At 36.1% G+C, this 20,548-nt stretch overlaps 1 protein-coding gene across 4 annotated transcripts in view; it reads left to right on the forward strand.

Moving 5' to 3' along the window:
* The window catches only part of ZNF385D (zinc finger protein 385D), a 413,250-nt gene extending 393,176 nt beyond the window's left edge, over positions 1–20,074 (forward strand). For all 4 annotated transcript variants that reach the window (XM_039390611.1, XM_027744900.2, XM_027744902.2 and 1 more), the window contains 4 exons: positions 8,198–8,431; positions 10,346–10,524; positions 11,819–11,920; positions 15,980–20,074. In XM_039390611.1, the coding sequence (XP_039246545.1) occupies positions 8,198–8,431; positions 10,346–10,524; positions 11,819–11,920; positions 15,980–16,213 (749 nt within the window). In that variant the 3' untranslated portion in view covers positions 16,214–20,074. The remainder of the gene's footprint in view (positions 1–8,197; positions 8,432–10,345; positions 10,525–11,818; positions 11,921–15,979) is intronic.
* Positions 20,075–20,548: the final 474 nt, after the last annotated feature.

The following is a 20,548-nucleotide window of genomic DNA, read 5'->3' on the forward strand; positions in this document are numbered from 1 at the left end:
GCAGTGCAGTTCACTCATTCTTTCCTTGTTCCACTTGATTAATGAAAGCAATGTATTTTCTCACCCTCTGCCAGTGATTAATACTTCTCAATGCTTCTTTGTTTTTGGTGGCAGATTTCTAGGGAGAGGTTCCACAGTAAATTGTTTTTTATATCAAGTTTTTAATAGGCTTTGCCAGCCTGCTCATTTTGTGAGAAATACTTATCAGTCTCCATCAGTGTATAGCCTGAACTGTGTCTGCTCTATGTCTCTGTGAAAGAGGAGTTTAGGAAAGACCCTTTAAAAGCTTGCTTCCATCCCTATAGCTCACAGTGCAAGGTGAAAGAGAACAGATTGGCTGCTGCTTCCTTCCCCATGTCTGCGGAGTAGGTATGTGGGGCAGCAGGAGTAGCAGTTGGAGACTGAATCGTAGTTTTGTACCGGTCTTGGACAGAACACTTTGTTCTCTCACATACATGGCTTGAGTTAAAGCTCTAATGGGTGTTTAGGTGGGGAACTAATACTTTGAAGCCATTGCTGTAAGTGACACAGACAAAAGTTGCTCCCTGAATTCACCTTGGGGAAGTACTACCTCCAGTACTGACTAGGTGTAATTCGTACCACCTAGACATTGGTGGTGATTCAGGCCTTATTTTTAAACAGTATTTTGGACCACTGTCTATGCTAGTGATTCACACAGTGCCAAGAATATTCCTGAACACAAGAATGCAATCATCAATTTCCACTGCTGTAGCTGTCTCTGGATGACCTCTGGACAAAGTTGAATTTCCCAGATATCCCTGGGCAGCCTGGAGTTCAATACCATCCAAGGAGCAACAGGCAGTTCATATGCAGCTGATCTGCTTTGGAGGAACAGAAAGTTTAATAATACAAATGGGGTCTGCTATGCACATGTTGGCCTCCATTTTTCATTTGAGGCAAATTCATTTTCCTGTAGGATATCTTACAAAACTTTTGCCAAATTGGGCTTTTAGCTTTTTCAGTTTTTTTCAATTCCTTGGTTTTTACTGCTCATAAACTCATCTGATGCTCAATTTCTGCTCATGCACTAAGATGAGCTACAGATATATTTTTGATGATGTTTGCTTTTACTTAAAAGTTGGGAAACGCATACTGAAGCATATGCAGATGTAAAATTGGTGACAGTTTGCCAGTGTCTCCTTTGACGTTGTCAAGCATGAGAGACCTATGTATAGGACAATACAGCTTTCCTTCTATATATGTGATCAAACCACTGCATGCATGGTTTATTCCTTATCTTAAAAGCTGCCTCCAAAATAAAAATGCAACTATCGAAATTAAGTCTAACACTGTGTCTTATGTATAACCTTCAAATTAGAGTAAAAATAGGAAGTGTGTTATTTCACAGGGACCATAATCTGCAAAAATGCTCTTTGCACTTGACTGTGAGCTCCACCCTTTAAAAAATGCTTTGTCCTGGTTTCAAATCAAATTTTCACTACACACTTCCTATTAATTGAATGGCAATAGTAGTTTCAGTCAGCAGCTCCTTGTGTGGGGACCCTTTCACCTGTAGCTGGTGAAAGGCATTTTCCTTCTGCCTGTCTGAGGGAAAACCTATACAATGGAAAGGACAGCCCAGTGTCCAAACCCAGTCATCAGCAAGAGTCAACTTGAAAAATAAATGGTTTCTCCTCACCATCTCCTTACCTTTTAGTCATATTTTTCTTAGCTACATTTGCCTGAGAACCCAAAACTCAGAGACTGTGTGACATTTCCCCTCCTTCCCCCTTTCCTTTCCATAGGCCTTTTACCCCCAGCTGTTGCTATTGCTGCCAGCTCCGTTCAATTAACCTCAACAGGAATGCAGTCATCCCTCTGTGGCTCATCCTGTTCGGGATTAATGAACTGTGCTTTAAACCAAGGGAACTGCTAGTAAAAATTAGATCTAATTTCATTAGAAAATTGTGTACTGCTAATTAATGAAGGAGGTGATCTGAGGACTTGACAGAATTGAGTTTAACTGGAGGAAAAAATCCACAGAGCAAACATGTGACATTTGCTACTTTCTTTTCACTGTTGCTCCATTTGTGGACACCTTTTGTCACCAAACTTCCTGTTTTCTGTCTTCCTCCCATCAGATCACCTCCAAGGCATGTTGGTAGGAAGCATGGAGTAGAGACGGCAGTAAAATGAAGCCACTTGTTGTGGAGCCAGTTGTTGCTTCATCTTTTGTTTCTGAATGATGAATACTCTGTATAGTGTGATTTATTAAAGTGCTAAAAAACAGGAACTGGTCAAAATACTGCCTCTCCAGTTACAATCCAAGAAAATTCTTGGTATTTTCCTTTTGTGCTGGTCCTGGAAAAGTTTGCAGTTCTTCAGTTTTTCAGCAATGCTTGTTTGGTACCTTTGTGAAAAGGCTTGGGAAATACCTTACATATGTTCAGCCATTCACTTTGTGGATATTAAAAGCAATTGTGATGGACACCAAGACAAAGCAAATTAACAAGGAACTTGAGCAAAAAAGTGACTGACAAGCCAAGACACTGACAGGGAAAGTGAGACAAAAAGAGGAATAGCTGTTTAAAAAACAGGTTTAAAGAACAAGTTCAAAAAAGGCAGATCGTCAAAAATTTTTAAATACCTGTTTGGTCATACACGACTTTGTTTATTACTTCAGAGCTCTTGGCTCTTCCATTTTGGCATAACAATTACTACCCATCCTGTAGAAGACCAGGTAGATACCATAATTTCCAACATTTCATATCATTTCATTGAAGGACATCTTATCATAAAGTAATGAATTACATGACTGTCAATCAGATATTTTGATATTTTATGCCAAAAAAACCTTGTGATGTATGGTCCTTGAGTTTCTAAATAATGTTACTGAAATCGTTTTTTTCTTAGGAAAAATTTACATGGGTTCTTCTAAGTTTTAAAAATATACTCCTGACTCTTCAAGTAAAAGATATCCAGTGTGGGAAAGCTATACCTATAAAAATTAGATTGAATCAGGGTTTTGAATGTAAAACTAAGTCTAATGACTGGATTTTTCATAATACGATACCATAAGAATTTTCTGTACAATACATTGTAACGGGCCAAAGGTTCACCAACCACAAAATATGTAAGTTTGTATTCTGCACTTATAAAGGAGGAGAAGTTGACACGTTGAGTCAAACTTCCTCAAAGTGTTTTATTTGAGCGCCAGAGCCAGCCAATGTGCTAGCACACATGCTTATGTTTCAGCATATGAATACAGAAAGTCAGCCAAGCACATAAAAGAACAATGTCAACTGCAGTTATTTTGGGGATGGTACTTTGGTTTTGGTATACTCCACTGTTACATTTATAGATTCTAAAGAAATTAAGTCTTATTTTCAAATGTAATTACCACAGAAGGCATGGAAAATGGAATTTTCAAAGCAGCACAAGGAAATTGAGGACCCCGGTTTTAAGTAGGCAGGAAAATATGCCAAGTCTCTTTTGAACATGCCAGTATCAAGCATGTGTATGTGAGCATTCTGTTACTTGACACAGGTTCGTTATAAGCTAACCAGCTGATAATGTTTTTGCAATACTAAGTGATCTTATATACAGAAATATTTCAAATCATGTTCTGTTTGTCATGAGAAAGAATGTGTTTTCTAGTTTCTGCAGGGGGGAGGTTGTTTGGTTTTGTTTGGCTGTTCATTTTTTGATTTTTTTTTTTCCTGGACAGTATTATGGGCCAAATGATCAATCATTTTATGTAAAAGGCAAAGTTTGGTGTAAATGAGACCAGAATACATAGGTATGTGCTAAATCAGATATTTTTAAATGCATGCTACTTGAGATTGCGGAAGAAAAACACACTCAAAAATATTAGTGATTTGTTTGAAGTCAGAGCGCATTTCTCTCTGTGGATCTATTTATAGTCTCAGGATAAGAAACTCCTATGCTAAGTAGCAGGAACTGATGTGTGAGACTTTCACATACTTAGAAGAAAAACATGATTTGTAATTTTCTGTTTCTCAGACTAAAGAAAATTCATGAGTCTTGTAGCTGGGACATAAAACTAATGCTGCTTACTTAGAAGAACATTAATCACACATGCAGTTTTCCACTTGAACTGTGGTATCTGTAGTACTCAAAGGAGTCAGTTCTCACAGAATATTTTTCATCTGGCTTTGTCCTCTTGTTAAAATAAATCTATCATATTACCACTGACCAAGCTGAGATTTTAATGTAATATTTTTGTATTTTTAATTTTTATTTTGTTGCTATATTAAGACCAGAAACACAAATGGATTATTGTGAGACCTGAAGTGTTCCCTTTTTTTGCTTCTGGAGTTCAGTTCCATACAATATTAGCAATCCACTTCTGTGCTAAAGCCAAGCAGTGACAGTTGCAATAATGAATATTTGCTGCAGGCCACTGGTATGAAAATAGCACAGTGCTGCAAGCCTGCGTCACCAGAAACAAATCTTCCATTTGACTGTGACTGGATTTCCAGCTCAATTTTAGATCATTTATTGTTGAAATAGTTCTTAAAGCACTGTCATAATATAAGGTTAAGAAATGCTGATTCAGTCTACAAGACATAAATTCAAATGCTTTCCTACTCCTTTTTGATGTTTAGTTTGTTTGGTTTTTTAATCCCTTATACCTTTAATGCTGTATCCTGTGTTTAGGGCACTGAACTGTGGACAGCAGCAACACTGTAATATATTCAAAGGGACACATGCTGATTAGGTTAGAAGTTCTGGTGAAAAATGGATTTGAAATCCCTCTTTGTAAGCTTACTTGACAGTTTTTAGAATATTTTATCCTTAATTCCTGCTGAAAATTCTAAGCTTTATATGTAGAGGAGCAGCTTTGAGTCTTTAAGTGTGTCATGGCTTTTACATGGTGAACTGGAATGGCTTTCTATTTATGTTTCGATGTCATTAATGTATTTGTATTAGTGAAATATAAAATGTATTAATATAAGGCACATTTTGAAAGTGGAGAATATATGCCCTGAGCTTTGATTATCTTTTTTAGATGAAGAATATGCGGATGATATTTATAATTTTTAGTTTAATTTTTATATGTTATGTTGCTTTCACGCATGCATCTCAAAATAATCTAAAAATACCCAAAATAACTAGCATCATTGATTGTATTTTCTTTTCACTTTAAAATAATTACATAGTGAAATGTTAGATCAACACAGATATAGAATTTTAGATACTTGAAGCAGAATATAATCTGTTATTTAAGCTTCTTTATGTTTCTTTTTTCTTCATTTCCTCAGGTTTTCCCATGGAAAGTAAAGAAATTATGATCTATATTTTGCTTAGGGCTAAATAGTGACCCTTGCACTGCAAAGCTGGTAATGGTGATTGAGGTACATATATAATTTCCTGAAAGAGCACCAACTTTACCATCAATTCTGAGAGAATGTTAATGTCTTCTTTTTCTTTTCTTTCCCTCTCCCTGGTGTCATCTGCCCTTTGCCTTCCATTTCACCAAGACAGTACATTGGCCAGACCTACTACTGTACAGTAGTACTAGGATGGAGAAACTGATGTTTTAAAAACAGTGCCATGTGCTGCTGGGATTGGGCTTTTGAGGACAATAATTTTACTCCAGCAATTTTCAACTGAAAGACAGCAAACATTTAATGGATTCTCTGGGATGGGGAAGAAGTGACTAGTTAATTCTAATATTTTGTGAACAGAACTTCAAAAGCTTTGTTTTCTCATCAGTTTTCCAAAACCAGGCTTAATATTTCAAAATTTTTTTTTTTAAATTATTGTTGGTCTTTTAAAATTATAAAATAGAAGAGAATATTCAACAAGGCAACATCATTCCTTCTGCATCAGTATTTAACATCTTCAATACGTTCGGGATACAACCACCTTCAGGCTCACTTTCAGGAAAAAAAAGCAGACTGTGATTTGACCTTACATGCTTTGTTATATACTTTAATGTCTGGCAGTACATAGAATAAGACACACTCTGCTTTCTTTGGTTTATGAACAATAATTTTTAAAGACCCTCTGGGAGAATATGTAGAAACATTATAAAACACACAATGTATAGAAATTATTATAGCTTCAGTCAGTGGCCTTATTCCCACTGACTGAAAGGGGATCAAATTTGTGTAGATATCTGTTCAGTCAACTTCAAGTCCTCCAGTAGGAAATATTTCCGGATCTGTGTAGGTGGGGTATTCCGTTTCATAAACTTTAATATTAGAAAGAATTTCCTGATGTTTAATCTCAGTCTCTCTTGATGTAATCCAGTAGGTCTTCTTCTACTAGGAGGGATCAGGGAGAAGAGTATATTTTCTTATTTTTAGCTACCTTCTAGAGGTATGAAAAATGTTGTCAGTATTTGGTCTTCATGTTCCATATTCACAGTCCATCCATATTTTCTAAACCTCTGATTTGTTTTGGCTTCCTCTCTCACATCTCCTCTCTTGTTGTTTTGCATTTGTATTGCTGCTGGATTAACAACAAAGCAAGTAATTGTTATTTTTTTTGACATTGCTGTCCCCAGGCTGGACACAGTGCCTCTAGAGCTGATTAGAGGATGAAAAAAATATCTCATAAACCTTTTGCTTTGCACTTGCAATATGGTGGGGACCAGTGGTGGTCATAACATAATGATATACGAGATTTGTGTTCATCTTGTCTTCTACTGTAAGATTTTTCTGAAAAACAAGAAAATAATCAGGATGAAATAAACAATAAAAACTCCCCAAAAAGCGCTACTAGGGCTGTTGTCATTGTCTTCCTTTAATAGATCAGATTAATCCTACTGAGTGTGGATTCCTGCAATTGTCTTTACTGAAAGCCATCTAATTTTCTAGACTGCTTCTTCAATGCATTAAATTGCATTGAATTCAATGCATTGAATCATGTCTCAGTGTTTGTTTGCTTGCTTCCAGTTTGATATCGTCTGCTAAGTTATTAGGCATGTTCCTCATTAACAAAGTTGTTGAACAGTATTAATCTGCAAGACACCTCTATGGCATCAGTTAGTTGTGTCCCTTCTGCATCAGAGCACATACTTAGATCAATAAATAAAAGAATTGTTATTTTGTCTATTCTAATAGGTAGTGATAAATAAAGCATCAGTAACACCAATGGATGTATGAAACTAAAATGAGCTGGAAAGTCCCCAAATTGAGACATACCTCAATAAAGTAACTAAGGTTTCTTGTGAGGAAAGGAAAACTATTACTCAGTAGGCTTAATATGATAAAATACAATGGTGCAAAGGCAGAAGAGTTCCTGTCCTTTCTTTCTTTCATGTCCCTTACCTGCCATCATCTTCACTGCCTCAGCACTGGATCTTACTGTCCTCTACCTTTCTAAGTACTTGACTACCACATGATACTGCTGTATCCAAATATCATGTATATATTATTCAAAATACAGTACCATTGTGTATTTTCTCTCTCTTCAATTCGAGAACTATAGAAAAAGAACAAGTTCTGAGGTGAAAGAACTAGGCTTCCAAACAGATTAAAGTATATATATCATGCTTATAGTTTTTCCAAAAAAAAACACTGATATGCACAATGAAAATCTTATTACTGTTTGTGTAAGTCTCAGATACAGCATGTTGTATATTTAATTACTGTATGTATCATTGTTATGCAATTAAAGGATAATAATATATATTGTGTATTAATAATTGCCTTCATCCTTTTAATGTTAGTTTTGGGTACAATCGAGTGAAGTATCAATTTAACTAATTTTCTTTTTTTACGAGATATAAAGGAAGACAAATATTTTCATTTTATTTTTATTAGTATGAGGTGTTAAAACTTCAGCTTGGCTACTCAATCAGTATAAGTATTATGTGGTGCCATGGCAGTTTATGCATCTGAAGTGCTGCGTATGAATTTTAGGTGCCTATTGTGCTGGTCATTTACGCGACCTCTTTTAGCGGATTATTCTTCAATTCTTCAGTACAATCTTAAAGATGTTTCTTTTCAGTTTATGAATTCTGTGTTAGCAGAATGCAGGAGACAACACGTGGCATTTCAGTACATGGGAGTACTGTGTTTTGTAACCACACAAAATACACAGAATAAGGCCAGATTAGGTCATTACCGTTAGTTGAACCATCACCGGCACAATCTGCCTCTCTGTGATTGCAGTATTGGGATGCAAACAACCAAGCATCAAAGGTCACAGGATTTTTTTTTGTTTTGTTTTGTTTCCTTCCATCTTCTCTCTTTGCCCACAGACGCTACCACAGGGACACCAGCAATATCAACAACGACAACCGTGGAAATCCGGAAGAGCAGTGTTATGACAACTGAGATCACCTCTAAAGTGGAGAAAATCCCCACGACAGCCACTAGCAGCACCGCTTGCCCTTCCATTGAAACTGAGGAAGAAAAAGCAAAAAGACTGCTGTACTGTTCACTATGCAAAGTCGCTGTCAACTCTGCCTCACAGCTGGAGGCGCACAACAGTGGTGAGATGGAGCAATGCTTGCTTTCTTCCTTTTTTTTTTCTTTCTGTCTCAAGAGCGCTGCAATTATCTTCCCCTGAATAGATTAGATCTCTTGCAGCAGGGGACAAAGAGGTGGCAGAAAACTGGCAATTACATGGAATTCATTAACTATTAAAGGATAAAAATGACAGCCAAAGAGGCTTTCATAAAGGGAGAAGAAAGGAATTTTATTGCATGCAAGTTGCATATTTTCTTACGTTTTAGCTTTTGCAGCTTCGAAACCTTATAGAGCTAAATGACAGCTCTGCTTCATTACCTTTGGTGTTCAGAGTTTGCATAGTTTAGCTTATGCCAGCTAGCAAACTGAGTATGAATGCCATTAGCTTTGTCTGAAATCTAACAAATTAAGGCTCAAAGAGGGAGCGCCAGTCAGTCAGAGTTCAATGATAGGAGTTAGAGTTCTTAGCTCCATATTGTCTGCTAATAAATAACTTGTTAAAATTATGTATATTTCCCTTTGTTTTCATCAACTGATAGCAGCTTTTGCATGAGAGTTGAAAGGGTAATTACCTACCTCCATCTTTCTTAATTTTTAAACCTCTTCCTATTATTAGAGCTAGTAGCATTAATAAGTTCCAGTAGAAGAGAGCCATCATTCACAATCACTATTTTTAGCACCTTATTGATTGACTGCGTAGCGAGCAGGGTTAAAAGATCTAGGGATTCAATATGGTGGCATCAAGGGTAAATAGACTTAAGAAACAGACATAACCTTAGGTTTGAAATACAGGGACAGTGAGGGTATACCTAGAGCAAAATGATCAATGGTTTTGTGATGTAATGAAAAAAAAGAAATAACTTTGTCGTGTCTATGGAATTCACTTAAATTAAAAAGGAAATTATAATTTGTTGGTATTCATGAGAATCAAATACTAATCAGTTTTGAATGCTGTTTGCTGTATGCCAGATCTTCAAATGGTGAAAGTTCAACTTCATAAATCTGTACCCTTTTAAACTATTTAATTTCACATGAGGGTCAGACTATAAACATTATTCTGATCAGGCTGTGAGCCAAAACATTATTCTGAATGTTTAAACACAACCCTCCAAGTTTTAGCTGCCTATGCTATAAATTGTGATTGTGCTCACACACATACATGCTAGTAAAAGTGTCTGTGTGGATGCATATAGCAATTATCAGTGGAATGGCAGTTCTGTACACAGTAGTAGTCCATTATCATCACAGACTACCTGCGTGGAAGTAAATAGTGTAAGCAATTGTTCAGTCTGAATACAGGTACAGCAACTGAACACTGTTGTTTTCTATCTAACCTTTATTTAAAAAAAAAACAAAAACGGAAAAATAAAAAAACAAGTGCATTTTTTTTCACATGCATGCTTCTCACATGTTTTGGTTTCTGTCCAGGCCATTAAGGATCCATAGGTTGCTGCCAGAAGCTTCTGCCCCTTTCTGTTTTGGAGATTAATTAGTTGATTACAGATTTAATTATAAACTATCTAAGACATACTGTTTATCAATCTGTTCAGGAGAACTACAAATCAAAACCAACTACACCTTTAATAGATAAATTACTCTTCTTTTGCAACTACAATTCAGGTCTTATTAGCAGCAGGAGTTAACGAGAAAAGTCACACCCATTTAACTTCACATCAGGATACTTGATTGTGCTACTACTTTCTGGTGTGGCTGCTTTGTTCTAGTGCATTACCTATAGGTATGTAATTTAGTAAGTATCAGATGTGAAATACTGTTACATTAGTATGAATCTGATACAGACCAACACAGCCATATTCCAAGGATAGAATGTGGCACCAAGAGGAGGTTCATATGATTTTATTTTAAAAAGGAAATAAAACAATGAATGCAACCCAATTGCCAAAGTTGTTTCTGTTTCCCATTTCTAATGTCTCCAGGGACTAAGCACAAAACTATGCTGGAAGCTCGGAATGGAAGTGGAACCATAAAAGCCTTTCCCCGGGCAGGCGTAAAAGGCAAAGGACCTGTGAATAAAGGAAACACAGGCCTTCAGAACAAAACATTTCACTGTGAAATATGTGATGTGCACGTAAACTCTGAGACACAACTGAAACAGGTACTCAGCTTGCAGATGGAGAATCCTTGGCTGTTTTTTGTTTTCATGGTGGTAAAGTACCAACACAGTCAGCATGTGCCAATATAACAGTTTGTGTCCGAATGGAGCTTACGGATTTTGTCCTTTGTACTTGGTTGTCATGCTGTATGTTTTGTTTCAGATATGGTTTCCCCTTACATGGAATATGTTTTCTCAAAAGCTCTCGATTATACATATTTCTCAGAGAGCTACAACATATTACAAATGTCTTTAGAGTACTAGAATTGTCATGAGCTAATAAACCCTACCATTTAGTGTACTGCATGATATTTGCCTTGACAAAGATGGGTAAGTGAAAGCCAGTACTTTCATGGAGCACTGAATAACTTGCTTAGAAATGTATATGGAAAGAATTTCTAATATTTTTTATCTATGTTTCTTTCTAACTGAGAAGCAGTACAATTACACTAAGTTATGTTCAGTCATTCTTCAGATGATCAAAGCCTTCCAAAAAATACTTAGTCTAATTCCATATGCCTTTTGGAATTAAATGCTTGTTAAAGAACTTTACAAGAATGAAGATAAATTCAGAAATGGACAATAGCAATACCCTTTTTCTAGTTTCAGGAAAAAAAAAAGTCTAGTTCTTTTTTTTTTTTTTGGTGACATCTCTCTTGAGAATGAAAATCAAAGTAAAAATAATTTTTTGTTTGGAAAAAGTCCTTCAGAAAAGGGTCTCTTCTAATACTGCAATAAAGTCTGTGTAGAAGGATACTTACAAAATCTCACAGATCTTAGCAAGAAGATAGTGGATTTTGTGGTTTTTTTTCTCTGTCACTTAGTTTGATATATAACCATCTTAAAAGTATCTCCAGGCTTCTCAGGGATTTAAACAATTTTGTGACCTTATTTTTTTCCTGAATAGGGGATGCTCTACTATCTAATATTCTTTGAAAACTTTCTATCAGCAGTGGATTGAATTTGGTGGGTGCTTTACAGAAATAGGGAGGAGTTTTTCAAAGGCTTCTGTCTTTAACTTGATTCAGGTTCTGTTGAAGTTAGAAAAGATGAGAAAATCATAGACTACAGTGGAAGCAAAGTTGAACTGAGCACTGTGATGCACAAAGGATCATTCAAATTCCAACAGACCCTATTCCCTTTCATTATTGAATTAGTCAAAGTAATGCTGTTGTGGAGAGCAGAAGTCTTTAGTACTGGAGCAGTAACCTTGTGTAAACAGAACCTGAAAAGATCTGTTAAGGAACTATCACTCTTTGTTTTCCTTTTTATTCCCACCCCAAATATATTTTAACAGCACATAAGCAGTAGAAGGCACAAAGACAGAGCTGCTGGGAAGCCACCTAAACCTAAATACAGCCCTTACAACAAGCTCCAAAAGGGAACACATCCTCTAGGGGTAAGTTAATCCACTTTTTATTTCAATTTTATTTTAACCCTGATGAGCAGGACTTTCAGAAAACGTAAGTGGAAAAATGTGTAAAATGATAGGAATAGTGTAAGCCATGGCAGTGTACAAGTACATGAATGACCCAATGGAAGTTCATAAATTACTTTTTTATATACTTTGGTGGGTGTTCACTACAGCCTGTGGGCCCTTGTTTTTGTAGCTACTCTGAATTAACTCAGAAAAGAAGCTTGCTGCAAAGGTCATTAGAGAGCGAGGGACAAAAAAACCTCCAGATGTTAAACAGGACTTTTCCAGTTTTCATCAAGGACAATAGTGTTGAAATAACTAAGTAAAACTCTATAAAACATAAAACCTTCATTCTATCCTTATTTAGAAAAATGTTCAGATAACGAGTGAAACAATTAAAAAAATCTGTCCCTTAATTCCGCTCAGTTTCAGGATGGTTCTGGTCACATTTTCCACTGCCAGAATAAACTATCTGGAACACAATTTTTACTAACTTCAAAAGCTGAGAAAAAGGTTTATTTTTAATAAAAAAAACCTCTAGGATTCTGCCATTAGTGAAGAATTATCTTATATTGTGGGTGGGATAATGAAACATTTGACATTTATCTCCTCCATCAGATAAACTGCATGAATGTTTTATCTGCTTTTCTGTAGGGGTTTATAGACGGTTTTGGCAGAGGGAGGATGTTGATTCACTGGCCTCATAGAGATTAGCACCTTTATGTCTTGCCATTCTTCTCTAATGCAGGCAGAATATGGCGCTTTTTTTCCTGTGGAAACCCATTTCTCTTTGAGTGAAAGCTCTTTTCTTGGAACTGTGTCCTTGTTGGGGCAACACTTATGAGTGGTATATTAATGCATGATTCAATTGTGGAATAATGTAGTGCACCACACTGGTAGATCTAACAGTAGGGAAATAACCCCATAGGGTTTTTCAGTAATCCACCAGAAAGATCAAGGTCTCCAATACACATAAACTGCAGTGAAAGGAAAATATGAGATAAGTAGAATATGAAATCATTAAAGCCTTTCTAACAGGATTATTATTCCTTTCGGAAATTCATTGTTTCCCAGGGGATGAAACAAGTATTACGTTACTGTTGTTGTTGTACACGGTTCCCTATTTACCAGTTTATGTAATGGTAATTTCTGAGAACTCCAGCCAAGGTTCAAGGCCATTTAGTTGTTGCATAGGTAAATAAAGGCAACATGTCATTTTCCTGCTCCCTCCCAGTTGCTCACAATATACAAATCAGACCAGAGGGAATCAAAGAGGCAAAAGGGATTTAAGAAAGAGAGAACGAGTTAGCAATAAATGAACAGATATGTGTAGTAAAATGGAGGCTGCGCTAAGAAAGGAGAGACCAGTTCTCCAGTTAGTCTTTTTGGGTTTGAGTATAAAAACTATCAAAATTGCTGTCACTTGAAGTGCAGAATGGCACAGCAACATGCCAAAGATATGATAATTTCAATTGTAATGTAAATGGTTTTGAAGAGCTATTTCTTTACTTTTTCTTTAGCCCCTGTCCCTAACTGAAACCAAGACACTCCCCATTATTTTTTTAAGTCATTTGCTGTCACTTAGTTTCCTTCATTGGAAATGAAACAAATAATGTCTACTTTACTCTGAATGCTGACCTGTGTGTTAATTGGAGGTTTGAAATGAAGGTGTAAGGTACTGTATATGTTAAATATTACTAGTTTTGCAGCTACCTCGAGATCAGAAACATGTTGGTAAATTAACTGAAAAGCTATCTAACTTCATTAGAAGTGCTGGATTCCTTCAAGAATGATGGGAAAGTCCTAGTTGTTTAATAGAAACAGACACAGAAGATCTTTTTTTGTTCTTCATGACAAAAACTGTATAAGCATCACTCAATTGTCTAAAAAAGAAATCAAAAAATGAACATAGTACATTTTCTAAGCTCTTCTAGACCAAAAATTTTCCTTTGCCATGTTTTCAGTATCATTTGTACTGCTTTGTCTATTCTAGATTTGTATGCTTCAGAGATGGAAGCTTTATAAATTCCTACCATGCTATTTCAGAGTTTAAGAAGTCTTGTAATGTTGGGACGTACTTGATATTTCTTTAAGCCACAAGTGTCCAGCATCCATAAAATACTACACAGGAAAAGAAAGGTTATCAGGTGTTTCTGAAATAAAATAGCTCTTACAAAAAACATCCTTCATTGGGACTTTTAGAGCACAAAGTACTTTGTACTCAGGATTAATTTTTTTTAAATTCTTTTTTCCCCTGAGATTTTTTTTTCCTGTTCTAAATAAGGCTGAAAAAGGTATTTACTAAAAAATGTAAGGACGGAGGAAAAAGTCAAATGCTCAGCAAGGGAAGAAGACAGCTTGGATCAGTGGGTGTAACAGTGATCAAGGAAAAGATCAGATCATTGCTTTTCACAGGCACCATGGGGATTTTTATATCTAGCATCTATTATATCCTCTGTTAAGATAATTACAGAATTTAATTCCATCTGAGTGTTTCTTCCGGAGCCTTAAAGGACCTGGAAGCCAACAGAGTTGCCAATGGGTGTTGTGAAAAGTAAAAATCCTCTATCCATCTGGATAGTAAAGAATGAACAGTCTGTTTGGAATATAGCGATAGTATAACGATGCAACTCACTTGTGGCTCATGCCAGAGTACTCCTGTCCTTACTTTCTGATTATTCACTCACAAGGTACTGTTGAGTTGAAAATGTCAGAGTGATGTTGTGCAACTAATTATTTGAAAACCCCTTTCAATTCAAGGATGAAAAATTTTGTTTCCCTGTAAGAAGTGTTTATACTTACAGTGAGTTGTATTGTGGAATGGTACATATATTCATATTCTGTATTTTCAATACTATATATTCAGTTTTATGTTCTTTGGAAAGGGCCTTAGGTCATGCTAGGACACAAACCCACCAAAAGTCCATCAGAGCCAATGGGAAATTTTCTTTGCTGGTAAATGAGGTTTCTATTCTTATCTGAGAGTTATAAAATCAGAACAACAAAGATATTCAGTCTCCTGGCATCTTACTAGAAACTTGAAATCCCACTGAAAACTGCAGAAATCTATGGAGACTACTCTGATGTTCATTAGCATGCATATCAAACATAAATTCTCCTAAATAATATGAATCTCTATGAGTATTTTCCAACAGTCTGGGAAAAACTTGAGGGTTTTGTTTTTTTCCCTTTTTTAAAAACTCTGAATGAGGGGTTTTCTTGATTGGATTTGGTAGTGCACAAGACTTGTGCTTTAAATGTTTTTGGTTTTTTTTTCAGAAGAAGCCTCAGTGACAGAAACAAAATTATCATGGTTTGGCAGTATACAAACTGCTATAGGCAAGAATGTTTTTGTAACAACACTTTAAAATATCTGCCGTGTTTTCACAGTCCTTTGTAAGAATGAACATTACCTTAGTGAAAAACATTTGAAGACACAGTGAGATTACATAGGGCAGCACCCATTTAAACACATGGAACATGGGAGATTTTCATAACTCATGCAAGATAAGATTGCTCATTATTTGAAGCAGGAGCTAATGAAGAGGAGCTATCTGGAGATCTTAGTTTTAAGTAGAACTTGCATCTTAATGATTGTAACAAAAATATCTTCTTAGTCAGATCAGAGAATAGGATATATTTTCATTCTACTCTGGTCTCTATCATAAAGCTGTGCAGATGGAGGTCTTTTAATTGATATCTAATTCTTCCTTATTTAATTCTTGCCGAGTACATGCAGCTTTACTTCAGTGCAGGTTGCCCTGCCCCTTTTTAGATTTGCCTTGATTTCTAATCTAATATTAGATTATAAGTGTCAGTGATAAAGAGTGAATGCTGAAACTCTTTGTCCTCAATCAAATCCTTGTCCAGTGGGCGAGATTGTATCTCTTGTCACACGCCTGCAGCTCATAGAGTCAGTAGCCACCACAAGGCCTCTCTTGCTTGATTTTGCATGTATAATCTTAAGTCAACCTCCCTGTCGCGTAGCTAATATGAACAAATTATGTCTCTCTGTTTGTTTGTTTTCTCTCTTCCCCACAGGTAAAATTAGTATTTTCAAAGGAAGCTTCAAAGCCGATGGCTCCACGAATCTTACCAAATCCGCTAGCAGCTGCAGCAGCAGCTGCTGCTGTGGCTGTGAATTCCCCCTTCAGTCTTCGCACAGCCCCAGCAGCCACCCTTTTCCAGACTTCAGCACTTCCTCCAGCACTCCTACGACCAGCTCCTGGGCCTATACGGACCACCCATACTCCTGTGCTGTTTGCTCCTTACTGAACTCCAAACAGGAAATAATTGTACTGCAATAATTTTTCAAAACAAAACAAACAAAAAAAATGAAAATCAAGAACATTGAACTATGCAGTGTTTATTTATAGTTTAAAGTATATATGAAGAGCCAGAACTTTTGATAGAGAACTGAACAAATTCTGAAAGGGGGAATGGGCAGTATTTTCTCCAGATGAGAACATTCCTCTTGAGCATTGATCATTTTAGAACTGATCTCCAGCATTGACTTGTAGTGACATATAAAGCCTTTTGACTGTGCATTTTGCCACATATTTCCCTGCAATGTCTTTCCTGCTTTATGAAGCAACTTACAAATTTGTCTAAAGGGCATTAACTGGTTCCAATGTATATAAAATACTTTATTCTGTAGATTAAAGAAGAAGGAAAAAAAAGAAACACTGTGAATAGTAGTACCCTTACCAATCCTCCTGCCAAGTCAGCAGGTACTGGGTATTTATCTGAACAACAGTAGATACAATAGACGTCTTGTAAAACAGTAGTATTGTGTCTCTATCTATGCCACTAGGTTTCTAACTGAGTTGCAAAAGATAAAATGAACAAATTATGTCACTTTGGTAAGTAGTCAAAAATGATGACAGTGATGTGGAGCTGTTCCTGGTGAGCAAAAATTGTTTTCCTTGCCTGTAGCAGAATGGGCAAGAAGATAATCTAGGTTAGGTAAAAGAAAGTGATAAAGAAGATCTAGTGGGGGAAAAATAATTAGGATACTGTACACAGAATGGATCGAACATTTATTTAACTGAGAACGTATGTGTACAGTGTGTGTTTATTCAAAAAGTGTAATACATACAGAATACATCAATGTTTAAGACATGCCAGTGGACAGCAAAAAATACACTCTTGTCATGAAACAGGCCTGACACTTCAGTGTTGAGCAGAGGGAAGACACAAATGGGTTACACATAGTCATAACTAACTAATGAAAAACAGGAGAGAAACTCTGGCCTCGTTTAAGTCGGCATAAAGTTCTTTCTGACTGCAATGTAGCCAGAATTTCATCACAAGAATGGCACATATTCTTTTTATATCACACCAGTGGGAGTGTCTGTAGATACAGGTAATATTTTTTGCAATAGGCTTAGTCTTAGAAACAGATTTATTCTCTTGTATTATTTCCTACTGATGTGATATAAAATGTTTAATATACCTATAAAATGTAAACAGTGACACATGAGATACATATTACGAGATAACGGCACATCATGGGTTTGGAACAAATGCAACCTTTAGGATCTGAAGGGACCCTTGAATTCTGTAGCTGACCGTTATGTATGGACAGCTTAAAGCCTTATATATTTACTGTGAGGCTTAAAGGGGTTGACTGTGTCCCTTTAAAGTAAGATTTATCAGGGGTATATATAGATATATTGTATATATGTTAGAGTAAGAAAAATAACTTATAAACAGAAAATCTACTATATAAAATAATTATATAACCATTGAGTTTCACATGTGGGTCATTAAGTGGTAAGTAACAAACAGCAGAGAAAAAAATAGACTTCTTGAATCTGATTCTTGCTGCCTGCTTTTTCCCATAGGGAGCTGAAAAGTATCTATTAATATTATGGAGTGCGCTGCTGAGTCACGTGCGACCACTCTGATGTGTAGCTAAGTGAAATGCCTACCATACATTTAGGCAGAATAAAATTTAAAAACATAATTTAAGTTTAAATGTGGAAATTATTCGAAAGACTTTATTAAAAGGCAGTAATGCAAAATATTGACCGTGTGGTTGCTGTATAATGCTGCCTGTGGTTAATATGGACAGGTGGGAGTATAGAGGATGGGAATATACAGCACTTTTGACTTGCAGTTCATCAGTGAGCCTTCCATATACATTCGTATTTGCCATTTTTTAAACCTCTCCGCATTTAGATTTTATAAAAAAATATATAAAGAGAGAGAAAGAAGAGGTTCCATGGATGTCTGTGTCCAAAGAATTCCAAAGAGATGCATTTATTTATCTAGAAGTATTAAAATAAGTTCTATATTATGTATTTGTATTTCATCCAGTTTCTTTGCAAACGTTTGTGCCTTGAAATGAAATGGGCTTTTGTTTATATTTAATTCACAACTATGTAGCCATGAAAAAGATGTGATGGTGTTTTCAGGGCTGATTACCAGCTGGATTGCTTTGGCCCAACTTCCAAAACAACAGTATGAGTAAGTTCCTGAAGCCAAGTTTAGACATCTAAAAAACTAGGGGCTGACATTTAAAAGGGCTCTCTACTCTACAGCTCCCAGTAAAGACATAGTAAATAAGCCAGCCTTCTAGACCTGCTCCTAGCACTCAATTTAGAAAATGTTTCATTTTATTTGGGTATATAATATATTAAGGTTGGACTCCATTTTGCAAAATCTGGGACTAGGTCTTTTAAGCCTGCTTTCAAACTTCCATCTTTTTGCAGAAGCTGTAGTGCCAATGCCAGCTGTGTTCAGATTCCTCCTTGAATAGGGAACCAGTTTCCAAGGTGTGCTCCGTGAACCACCATTTATCTCCAGAGACTTTTGTAAGAGCCTGTGTAAGAGCTTGCTAAAGGAGCAGAGGAGGACTCATATTTTGGGAAAGGAGAAGATCTGGTCAGGCTATCTTTTCCCCATGAGAAAGCATGCAGATGGGAAAACAGGAGATCTACAAATATCCTGTAGGCTTTTCTATGCATAGCCTTCTGGTGCATGGACAGCTGCTGTACATTCTGCGATGTTGTTGTGATGCCATCAAAATCAACAGGCTGATCCTTGCCAAAATGTGGCCTGTGGCATGTATGGAGGCACAGTACTAGGGGCAGAGTTAATACAAATTTTGCTAGAAATAAAAGAGTGTCATTCCAACTACTTACATCAGCTAATTTGCAATGACACCTTCAGTATTCTTGGACCTCTTTTGTCACAGTGCTCTATGGAACAAGTTTTTGTTCACACAAACCTCTTTTAAATTTCAGCTGTAAACAAACTCAATTCTTTTTATGTCTCTTACTCACTACCTAATAAAGGATAAAGCCTAAATGTTAGAATGTATAGTGGATTTTCTATGCCTTGCTGTTCCTCCCTTGTCTTGGTCAGTAACAATCCAATGTCCCCAGACATCAGCACAACAGTTTTATTAAATATATCTGTCAAGGAAAACACCGGCACAGCAATCTGATGGGACAAGGAGAGCTTCTGGTCAAGGGTATGTCCAGAGCAGATGACAGTGAAGGTAAAACAGAAGACACTTTACACCTACTTGTCAATACATCCAATATGGAGAGTATTATAAAAGAACAAAAAGAGACATCATATTTCATATTACAGTAACACTCCAGGGCCAAGAGGAAGCCTAAAGAACAAGGAAACAGATCATTTCATCGAAGACACAGTCACTCACTGGAATTACAGTTTGAAATCAGCCTGCGGGGAAATGCCTGGGTATGAACTCAGAAAAACAAACAGGTTCAGGGATGTTTTCTTAAATTCTATTCAAAGTGTTAAAAAATGACTATTCTGTTCTGATCCAAAGAGATGGTATTTTTGTGGGAGGGAGATATATATATATTTATATTTTTATGCTATCTGAATTTTTCCAACTATCTCTGGCTTCAAACTTCTGTTCTGAAGGATCATTATTGCTCTGAACCATGAAATTAGTTACCTTCTTGAAAGCTGCTGTAAAAGCTGATGTGAGAGGACAGTAAGCAAATGGTATAAATATGATGATCTAAAATGAAAAAAAATGAACTGGCCATGTCAAGGAATATTGTATTTGAAAAGTATACATCTTTATTTTAGAATAAATTATATAAAATTATTTAAAAAAAGAATAGCTAAATAAAGTTAATATAATTAGAAGAATTACATCTGTCATTTTAGTACTGAAATATTGCAATTGGCTCTGTATTTTAAAGGATGGAAAGACTTTTTAGATGCTGAATCAATGCAAGGATGCTGTTGGTAAATTTAATGTCTCACATTCTTTATCTTTCATTTATATCAGGAATACCATAACTGAATGGACCTTCATTTAGTCATTTCTATTCTAATCCCCAAAAACACAGTAGAGTATTGGCCCAACATTCCCTGAACTGAAGTCATGCTCTGTTTCTGTTTTCTACTGCAAGCAAACACATAGTTTTTAGAGTCTCTTCAAAGCATCCCGGGCAATTTGATATAATTTATTTTTTTTTTTCAAAAATAAACATGATTTTATGAACATAAGACTGACACTGAAGAACAAGACCTGAAAATATTTCTTCACAATTACAATATTCTTATGGCTAAATATAAAGCACCAATACCCAAATTGTTTGGTTACTTTTTAACAAC

Source organism: Pipra filicauda, unplaced genomic scaffold, assembly GCF_003945595.2.
Source record: "Pipra filicauda isolate LSUMZ 115617 unplaced genomic scaffold, ASM394559v2 scaffold84_size4826128_pilon, whole genome shotgun sequence".
NCBI lineage: Eukaryota > Metazoa > Chordata > Aves > Passeriformes > Pipridae > Pipra > Pipra filicauda.